Source organism: Erithacus rubecula (genome assembly GCF_903797595.1).
Source record: "Erithacus rubecula genome assembly, chromosome: 10".
NCBI lineage: Eukaryota > Metazoa > Chordata > Aves > Passeriformes > Muscicapidae > Erithacus > Erithacus rubecula.
Window position 1 is genome coordinate 7,238,815 of NC_136662.1, and position 11,207 is coordinate 7,250,021.

General features: G+C 43.1%; 1 protein-coding gene across 1 annotated transcript in view; it reads right to left on the bottom strand.

Moving 5' to 3' along the window:
* EEIG2 (EEIG family member 2) overlaps window positions 1-5,286 on the bottom strand; it is a 20,384-nt gene extending 15,098 nt beyond the window's left edge. The window contains exon 1 of the mRNA XM_079313814.1: window positions 4,946-5,286. Coding sequence (XP_079169940.1) covers window positions 4,946-5,094 — 149 coding nt within the window. The 5' untranslated portion in view covers window positions 5,095-5,286. The remainder of the gene's footprint in view (window positions 1-4,945) is intronic.
* Window positions 5,287-11,207: the final 5,921 nt, after the last annotated feature.

Genomic DNA, 11,207 nt, shown 5'->3' on the forward strand with positions numbered 1-11,207 from the left:
GTGTAGAGAACTTCTCCTTCTTACCTTTTCCTCCCTACAGAGGACAGGGTCTGAAACCTGCTTGACCAAGTAACACTTCACAAATGATGAAACATTAAGTGGACATTCAAGCTACAAAATTGCAAGGTAGGATTTTTATCACACTGCTAACATTCCTCACAGTACTTGAAAACTTACTTTGTTTCAAGTTCGCCAACTGTAAATCCAGTTACAGCTGAAAAAGCTATTAGAAGTAGCATTATCCAGCTCTGAAGACTGCCAGCAGGATTCAGACATCATGCAGGAAGATTAGAGTGATAGGGACAGTGATTCCATATGACAGGTTGTTTTCTAACAAGTGCTGTTTTTTAAAAACAGCGTTATAAAGCTGTGTTACTATCAGGAGAGTTTTTCAAATGCAATAGCAGCAATCAGGGAAAGAAAGGTAAAAAGACAACTTGAAGAGTCCTGTGAGGCAGAAAACCTACTTGCTGGTGTCACAAAAAATAGATGTAGTTTTAGACAGTTGAGAAGGAGGTGGCCATGCATCACTGGAAGTAAGAAGTACTTATCAATTTCTACTGAAAGCAATTACATGCCCTAGCCTGTAGCCTATATTAGGAATAAGAATATATTCATGCATGACCTCCCAAGACTTCCACTCAAGACTTAAGGGGGTATATTAAAAAAACCCCATGTTGCTGAAATTTGTTGAAATATAAAATGATTTGATGAAAAACTTACAGCTCTTGGCCACCTCGAATCTCTGTCACATACAACAATCATAACCAGCTTTTTAGTTTAGAATATTGTTTGCAAAAGAAAGATAGAAACATCAGCATTCTAAATTATCAGAAGTCAGATCTGAAAGGAAGGGAAATATGACAAAGCTGAAAGCTGCAGTCAGAAGAAGACACCAACCAAGTCCTTTTCTTGAGTGGGGTGCAGCTGGAAACCAAGCTAAAAATGGAGCTACCAGGCTTGGAGCTACTGTAGCCTCAGTCAATAGAGGAGAACATTGAAAGTACACCCTCAAGAAATCAGATCCTTATTCCCAAAATTTCTTGGATTTTCTCATATTCCATCTGTTCATTTACTGCTGTTGAGAAAAGCTCTGCCTATGAGCCCCAGTTTTCTGCTCCAGGGACCTATTAATTTTTGATTTAGCCTGATAAAATGAGGGCAGTTGCAGAAAGCCTGTGCTTGCAATATATTTATATCTACATTAGATGGCCATGAATAAATATGCTTAGAATTTAGTCAAGTCTGTACCTTAAAATAGTATTTTTTTCTGTTCAAAATATTCACAGGCACAATTTCTGCCCTGAAATAATCTTGTGTCCTTTCATGGTGCATTAGCCATTATGTGCACACTATTTTATGACCAGGCAGAACATAGACACACAGTATCCTGGAATCTGCACAAGTGTCATGTATTAATGTATCCAATTTCAAAGAGAGAGATCTAATGTCATTGGCCAGGGGAAAGGTAGAAAGATGCCTTGCCACACAGGAAACCAGGTTTAAGTGATGAAAGCTTCCTAGAGAAAAATTATGTTTGTTAGCATAACTTTGCATACACCCACAGTCTGTTGGATGGAATTCCAGCCTTTATTCTAACATCTCAAACACAATGGTAAAGATCCAGAAGTCGTGTTAGGAAGCAATTTCAAAAAGGGAAGGGCAGGAATTACACTGTATGGCTGATGGTCAGTTTGCTGAAACAATCAAACTGAGCCTTCCCCCTTCTACAACGCCTGTCAAGGTTTTTCCTGGTTTAGAGTCAAAGCTTAGAACACATTCATTCTTGCCAGAATTCCAGGGTCCTGCTCTTGCAGAAACTCTCCAACATTTTTTCCAGTTTAAATACTGCTGCCACTTGGCTGGTCAATATTCTTGGATAAAAATTTTATTTGGCATTACCAGATTACTTTAAAAGTTGAATATTCTTTTCAGGTAATTAAATATTTATTGTTATAATCCAGAACTTTCTTTTCCTACAGTAAGGATTCACAGATGTGCCAAAGAGATTTTTCAAATTGACGTTTTCTAATTGGAGTTCTAAAAAACCGTATGCAAACCCAAAACCAAAGTGATGTGGTTGCTGTTTACACACCAGCCAGATCACTGTGCACTGCACTATACATGCTGGTTTCACCTGGTCACAGAATTGCTGTACATTTCAGGCACACATCTGAGGGAGCCAGAAAAGTAACTGGATTGTGACAAGTCTCCAATAACATGGCCCATAACATATTCCTTTGGTAGCTCTTTCTCTGCAAAGATCTGAGAAGTGGAAAAATCCCCTATTTTTCAGTAGCTTCAACTTTTATTAGTCTTCTTTTCATCTCACTTCAGTGATCAGAGGGATGATGAAGGTACCACATTGCTTGCAGGATCAGGGCTTTAATCATTCATACAGCATGATCCATAGAGGGCTGACAAGACAATCCCTAGAAACTGTATTTTTTATGATTTCCTACATGCATATGGGCCCCTATTCCAAGGCAACTGCTGCCCTGGGTTTTTATGACATTCTTCTCTGTGAGTAGGCTTTGGAAATAAAATGCTAATAATGTTAGGGTGGTTTATAGACTATTGATTGGACTTTTTTTGTTTGTTTTTTTTACTTTCTAAGGCAAGAGGCAGCAGGGTATTGATCTGTATGGGTACCAACTTGAGAACTTCATAACTTCTCCCAAAATAATTATAATTTACCAGACCACAGTGAGTAATAAAAATAAAGCTATTAAGAAAATAGTGTCAGTTTCCCCCATATTATAAAATGTTTGGAATGAGTTTGTCTTTTACTTTCTGAAACAATAGAATTATTTGAATATCTTTTATAAAGCTAAAAAGATCACTACTTTAGGGATATAACTGCCAGCTCACAGCAAAATTTAAAAATGCATGCAACTAGAAGACTATGGCCACCAGAAAGTGTGCAACTGACAAGTTTTGAAATACTGCCACTCTGGTGTAAACTTAATTTCTTCCTTATTTGTTCAGCCCTTTGCTGAATCACCACTCTGAAAATTCATCTGTTAATTCTTAAGCCAGGAGCAAAGGCACTCCCTAAACTGGCACTGAAGGATCACTGCAGAAGAGTTCTTTAACTCCCTACCAGCATAGCCAAACATTCTCAGTCCAGCAGGAATGAGTTACACTCACACAGACCTTGACATACCAGCATATGTTCCACTGCTGTTCGTTTTTAAGCTGTAACCCCAGAAAAAGAAAATGAAAGAATTTCTCAGCTTCAGCTCCAACACAATTTTTTACATCAGTTTCCCTGCACACACTACATCCTACCACACATATTTTACTCTAATAAACCATTCATAAAGATATGAATGAAGGCTTTCAAGTGTCTTATTTCAGCATCATGAATAAGCAAGGCAAAAAAGACTAAGATCACCATAACATGTCAAAACCATCTGCTCAGCTGAAAGCAAGCCCTTGAAAATAGACATCCTGTCCAGAAGATGCATGTCAGCCTGTGGAAATGACTGCAAGGCAATAAGGGCTGGAATAGGACAGTAATGGCACATTAGTGCCTGAATCATGATTGTCATCATCATCATCATCATCTATTACTTATGAAGTCAGTCACAAGAAAAATGTTGAAGAAAGACACAAAATGAGAACAGAGCACTGATGAGCTGAGCAACTTCCAACCATACAGAAGAAAAATTCATCTTCTATTATACATGCTAGTATAATGCAATGGTTAAATAAGGAGGTACTAGGCCAAAGTTCCATTTTTATTCCTTCTCCTTGATTAATTTAATTTACAGAATCAAAAGCAGGTAATATAGAAAGCTCCATAACAACAGTATTTTAATAAGAAAATAACTGAATATTCATGGATTTGTTACTGTCTTCTCCCAGAATTATATGAGACATTTTCCAGTAAATCCTTTTTGAAATAATATTCAAGTAAAATAATAACTCATACAATAAGAACTAGTGTAACTGGAGGGGAGTCTCCTCCCCAGACCTGAAGCCACAGCACACACCCTTCCTATTGACAAGGTTCTGCCTCTGCCTGGTACTTGGAAAAATAAATAATACACTGGCACTCTATTTATCCATCACTACCCATGGAGCCACTGTCACGACAGATGATTACCCCATTGCTGAGGCAGAACTGAAGGAAAAGAAAAAGGAAGAAAAGACATCTGCCTTGCTGCACTTGCACTGCAGAGCTGAGTATGAACAAAGTAACACATGACCCGAGCACATAAAGGAAAAATTGAGGACTTTTCCATGGAACTTAGCTCTCGATGTAAATATCCGCAGAACGAAACACAGCAAGCCAATGTTCAATAATTAAACAATAAGGTCGCACAACTCACAGGGGACAGCTCAGACTACAGGCGTGGGGACAAGAAAGGCTCTCCCCTCCGGTTACCGATCCGCTCAGCAGCTCCGGCGTTATGGCACAACAGACCCGTTTGTCTGGGACAACCCTCATTACTCAGGGATTCCTTTCCTCTCTTACTCCGTGTTTAGGAGCCTCACTATTTATTTTACAACGTTACGACTCCAGGCAGCGAGCAGCCGCGCAGACGAGGAGTTCCAAGTGCTCCCACATGTGTTCTCTCGCCGCTGATGCTGGCAAAGCAGGCGGGACGAGAAGGCGGCCAGGCTGCCCGTGCCACAGAGCTTCCCCTTGGGCGAGGGGAACGGCGAGCGGCGCGGCCGCGCCCGCCAAAGCCCCGGGGCAGCCACTCCTCCTTTCCCCGGGCCCCGAACCGGGCGAACCTAAAGGAGAACCGGGGGAGCCCCGGGCTCGCCGAGGAGCGGCGGAGGAGCTGCGGGCACGGCCGCGCTTCCCCGCTCTCGGGGGATGCGGAGCGGAGCGCAGCCCGAGGAACGGGACGGGACGGGAACGGGGCGGGAACGGGACGGGAACGGGACGGGCAGCGCGGCACAGCCCGGCCCGGCTCCCGCAGGCACCTACCGGGAGGACTCCCCGCTGAAGCTGCCCCCGTCCAGCAGCCGCACCTTGCAGAACAGGATGCCGTTGACGAAGGGCACGGAGGAAAGCTCGTCCAGCTCCAGCTCCACGCGGAACTTGAACTTCTTCTTCTTCATCATGATGAAGGCCATGGGCCTTCCCGGGGGCCGCCCCCACGGCAGCTCCGCTGCTCTCCGGCCGCCCCGCTCCGCTGCGCTCCCATGCCCGGGGCGGGGGCGGCTCCGCGGGCCGGGCCGGAGCGGCGGTGCCAGCTCAGCCCTGCCGGCCGCGGCGCTCCCGACCCGCGCTTACATGGCAGCCGGCGCCTCCCTTTCAAACCCGCCCGCCTCCGCTCCGCCCGCTGCCGCCGCCGCCGAAGGCTCCAGCGCCGGCGGGCGGTTCCCGGAGCAGCGGCCCCGGCCGGGGCCGGGCAATGCTGTGCAACGAGAGCAGCTCGGCTGCCGCTCCCCACGGTGCCCGCAGCAGCGACGGGGCGAGCGGGGCTTGTGCGGCTCCCCCGCCTCGCAGGGACCGTCCCGGAGCGGAACCTCCTGCGCTGCCTGTTAGAGAACAGCAACGTAACACGGCATCGCTGGGGCGTCGATATCCCAGCTCCGGATTTAGGTTCTTTCCACTGTAATTGAAACCCTATTGGGGTCGTGTAGGGCCGTTCAACCTGTAATTCACAACCAGCGCCCTTCTGCCGCAAGCAACAGATGCTCACGGTCTCGTAGAGAAGGAGGGTGCGCACATCTGTGTTTACATTCAAAACACTCCTGTGGCGTAGATGATTACAACACACACGCGACGCTCTTGTTTAATGTATAGCTCAACACCCGCCCGTGCTCCCTAGGGAACAGCTTTGTCTTAAAAAAAATAGATGCCAGGAGATTTAAACATACAGAAAGCCTCAAGCAGCCTCCATCAGCAGATCGGTTTCCTCTTTACAGCGTTGCACAAGGAACACACAGCACGTCTTCCCACAACCAAGCACTTAATCACTTGAAAAGCAAAAGAACTTGTAAAGCTACGTATGCAGTGTGATCTGCCCCTGTAATCTCCTTGCAGTTTGTGGAAGTAGTGCTGCCCCTCATTCAGCATAAATATATAGAAATATATTTTTTGTAGAATACATACCTGATTAATACAGGTAGCACAAATAATATGCAGCTAATTATATCAGAATGTCCCCAACTGTCCTGTAGCATTATCCTAGGGAGGAAAACAAACAAACAAACAAACAAACAAATAAATAAATAAATAAAAGTTGTAGCAAAAAGCAAAAACAAAAAACACAAACAAACATAAAAATGGAGTGTCTGGAAAAGGAATGCTCTTGTGTTTTTTTTTTCCCTGTCCTAAAACATGCATTAAAAAAAATTATATACAGTTTTCTAGTAAAATATGAACTACAAGGGTGGTTCTGACACCATTGTCAATTTTGCATTCCTTACAAAGAATTCCCTACAGAACTCCTAAATGCCAATAAATAACTGGCTCTGAAAGAAGTCTTTTTCCTGGAGTAAAGTTAATAAAAAGATAACCTAGAGAGAAGATCTAAGCGTTTGACCTTGACCTATGGCTTCCCCTTTGAGAACTTTTTTTTGGTATGGCCTAAAGTAATCCTGGAAGTCTTTTCTGTCTGAGAGACCACAAATGCCCACAATATTCCAATTCTCTGGGTACTCCAGTCATCAGCTCTCCTCAGAGAAATGGAGGATGAAAAGCTTTCAGCACCTAGGAGGACTAAATTAGTACTTAGTTGGTATCAAGTTATACCAAGAGTCTCCTTTCTTTTCAAGTAAAAAACTCAGCACTAGAGTTTTAGTAGAAGGTCCATTGTGTTAAGATGTAGAAAGAAAAATAGGATTACAGGCCAGATAAATTGTCTGTTAAAGGTCAATAAGTACAATTAATCCAGTTATTAATCAATATTTTAAAGAAAAACTGGATTACTTCACTCAATCAAAGAGGTAGATCAGTAACCCTCATAAATTATAAAAGCCTATGAGTACTTTGAATATTACCCCATGCAAGCAGGGTATAATAATAATAATCCCCTGTATAAGGCCTTAGGCAGTTGTAAGGGTTTACCCAACAAAACCCTGACCAGCCTCACCTGGGCCCTCTGTATTCAAAATAACCTTATTGACCAAAAGAATCAAAAGTGTCAGAAGTACAGATTTTAAAATATATTTAGAATCTTTGATCAAAATGTTCTCAGAATAGCAGAAGAGTTTTTAAAAACAGATGAACACTATAGGTAATGTAACAATCCTGTGTTGTCATGGATAAAAAAGCTTCTGTAAGATTAAAGCACTGGAGGGTTTTTTTAAAGAGAAATTCCTAAATCTTTAAAGAAGTTGGATGTTACAGGTACAAAATCTCAAGTATTCAAGAAAAACATGTTTTACAAAATGCCCCAGTTATGGTAGAATAAAACAAATAATTCAAGAGCTGTTTGCTCTCCTGAAGAATGTAACATTTCAGACAAAATTGCAGAGTTAATAGACAATGTTCTTTATGGACAGGTGATTCAGTGGACAGCTGAGGCACAGGTCTGTGGGGTTTTTAAATCCTGCAGAGCATCATCAATTGTCAGAGGTTGTGCTAATGTGATCTGTACTCTTCCACTTGGCCTGTATGTTTTCTGTGGTACTGTTTTTCTGCTGGGCACTTGATTTCTGACCTGTACTTCTTTTTCCTGAGAATAATAGCATCAGAATAGAGTTGAAATGCTTCTAGGTTTGGCTTTAGGCGGATCACTGCTCTAGCTCTGATGTAAGGTCTGTGCTCCAGCCTGTACCCAAATCAGTGCTTCCAGTAGCAGCACATTGTAAGAATTATATCCTCCCGTGTGTGAACTGAAGACTGCTCCATCAGGTGACATGAAACTTCTGGATGTAATTAACAGGCCATTTTAAATGTGTAGCAGAACTGGGTTTGAGCTTATAATTTAAAAATTACTCAACTTCCCTGCAGTCCTTGGAGTTACGCCAGAAATGATTTCTGGCTCATGCAGTAGATGATTTTCAAAATCTTATGATTATTATAAAGAGCTTCTTTACTCATGGAAAAAGAGCTACAATATCTAGAGCAGACACCTAATAATGAAATTCAGCTGACTTATCTTTTAGTCTATTAATAATATATATCAAGTCTGCTTCCAGTCTCTGAGGTTTTGTGATATTTATAGCACTTCATCTAAGTGGATTGTATTGATGTAATTTAAATATTTATTGTATATGTATCGATGTAATACTAATTAAAAGCTTTTTCTGCTAAGTTAAATGGGTTTTTTTGCAATGTTTTTGCTCTTGTGACAACTAATAGATGTTGATATCAAAAAGCCTTATGACACTAAAATCAATACAAATGGAATAAAAAAAGTAATTAAAAAAATCCCAAATACAAAAACAGAAGATCCCCACTCAAACATTGAAGATAAAATGTCTTGGACAAAAGTATTTCTTGACTTAGATGCCCTTTGCAGTCCCTTCAAGCAAGGTAAAAATCAGTGTGCAAAGTCATGGACTATTCAAGACTCCTTTTTAACAAATAGGGACTTTGTAAATGATACAGCTCCAAAAACTGCCAAACAAGGCCATTTGTAGAAGAAATTGTAGCTGTGGTAGAGATAGCTTCCAAATAATAGGTGAGACTCATTTTCTTACTGATGCAAATGAGGCAGATCTCTGGATTTGTGGTCACTGTCTCAGATGTCCCTTAGGAGGTTAACTAGACCTAAGCAGTGTCTGTGTCTTCCAAAGAGCAATGGCTTCCTCAGGTGTGTGCCTAATGGTTTATCTGTCAACATGTGTGGAATACCTGAGGCTCTCACCTCCTCATTATTACCAGCCAGTCCTACTAAAGTCAAGGCATTTAAGCCTTCTGCACTATGCTACTTACTCCATTTTCAGGGAGACCAGTGCAAACCTGAAGAATGAATTTCACTGTTGTGTCTCATCATGGACAAACAGCTGGATCAATGGCACACAGCTGCTACTTCCAACTTCTGCTGTGCAGACAAGTCAAAGCAGAATCTATTTGCACATTTCATTGTCAAACCAGCAGGGTATTTTCTGCTTTTTCTCTGTGGCCTCTTCTTTCTTCCTACACAACTCTGAACAGTATGACACACCATATAAATCATGCCTATGCAGGATGCATTTATGAAAGCCAAGTCTGCCACAAGTAGCTTTTTTTTTTTTTGTGCTCGATCAGGAAGAACAAATGCATCTCTTCCTCTATTGCCTTGTATTTTGGACTGTTGGCACTAACTTTACACGTTCTAATGGCAGAGTGTTGGTATTACTTTTTGAGTGGCTCTAATTGATGTATAATATACACATTCAGCACTTAGTATGATACATAAAGTAAGTGTAACATTGAGAGCTCAGATGGCAACAATGCTGGATATTATTAGGAAGCTGTTGGTAGGCAGCAAGAGCTTAGGATAGCACTGTTTTTCATTCCATGTGTATCATCTATCCAGGTATTGTATTCAGTAATGAGTACAGATACTACTAGCATACTCTGGTTAGGGATAAAAGAGAATGTTACTTCATTAGATAAAGATGTAAGGATGATGGTATGAGGAGAAACATGGAATCAAAGGCTGTTCTACTTAGCAATATTACATTGCTGGGCTGCAGTGATCTTCAGCAGTATTCACTTTCCTTATTCCAGACGGGTAAAGTATGTTCAGAGTTGCCTATCCCAGTATTTTCCAGTATTTTCCACAAACTGTGGAGGACTCTCTGGTGTGCCATTCAGAGAAGCTGGAGGAATGGGGTGACAGGGACTTTATGAAATTCAACAAGGACAAACATGAAGTATTGCAGAGAGGCAGGAATAGTCCCTTGCAACCACAAGGAGCAGCTGTGCTGAGAGGACATGGGGGTCTTGGCAGAGAACAATCTGAGCATCCTGGGCTGCATTAACAGGAGCATGGCCAGGAGATGGAGATTACCCTTCTGCTCTGCACAAGCTGGACTGCATTTATACACTTGCCCAGTGCTGGGCTTCCCAATACCTGAAGATCATGGATAAACTGGAGAGCTCAGGAGATGCCACCACGATGTCTGGGGGCTGGAGCAGTTGCTCTGTGAAGACAGGCTGAGGAAACTGACCTAGCCAACCAGGAGAAAATAAGGCTTTGGGGTGCTTAAAAGGAGGCCTCACTTTGCTGGTACCTACAGAGCGTTTAAAAAGGAAATAGGATCAGGCTTCTGTAGTGGGATATGGTGGGATGATAAAAGACAGCAGACAAAGTGAGATGAGAACAGCTCAGTGTCTAGAAGGGATGATCTTCCTCCCTGTGAGGACAGTCAGGCTCTGGGCCAGGCTGCCTGGAGTGAATATCCAGTTTCCATCCTTGGAGGCCTTCAAGACTGAAATAAAGACCTGAGTAACCTGGCTGGAGTTCATGGATGAGCCCACTTTGAGCAGGTGGTCCCTTTCCACACCACTTGCTCTGTGACACAACGAAGCTATAACACAATCCAACAGTTTTTGCACATGCAAGTCCCAGTAGCATGTAGCCCTTTCTCAAACACTAATCCGTGGTCAGATACTGTAGCACATTAGCTTTATTAATTACTCCATGAGCAAGGTCATAGGGTTTCTGCTGTAAGGATGAAATGCATTTTGCATGGATATGCACTAGGAAAGCAAGACTCAATTCAGTGGCAGCTGAAATTCCTTTTCACTGCAACTCTGTGGAGAGAGAGACTGTTCAGTGACATTTTCTATCCATTTACTCTTAGACCACCTGTGTACTTCTCCATTAACTCCACTGATTTATTTATGAAGCCATTATGAAGAAAAAAAAAAAAAACCAAACCCTCTAGGCGTTCCCTCTTCTAATGTTTATTCTGTTAGCCAAGATTTCAGACTGCCCTTAGATTGGGATGCTCTTCATACACCTTCAGCTGAGCCCTCCAGCGCTAGACTAGAATGAGCCCCGGTACCCAAACCAGGTCTTGTGCAGCCTTTGCGGTGTTTCTCTGCTTGTGCTGGAAACGCTGAGCTGGTACAAGCGAGTGAGTGCGGGCGGGAGCTGCTCCGAGCCCGAGGGGCTGCGGGCCCTTCCCCAGCGCGCATTTCCCGCCCGGCGGCGGCGCTGGAGAGGAGAGAGGGGGAGAGGGAGAGAGAGAAGGAGAGAGGGGGAGAGGGAGAGAGGGAAGGAAAGAGGGAGGGAGAGAAGGAGAGAGGGAGGGAGGCACGGGCGGAGCGAGCCCCGCCGCTGCCCGCCCTCCCTCCC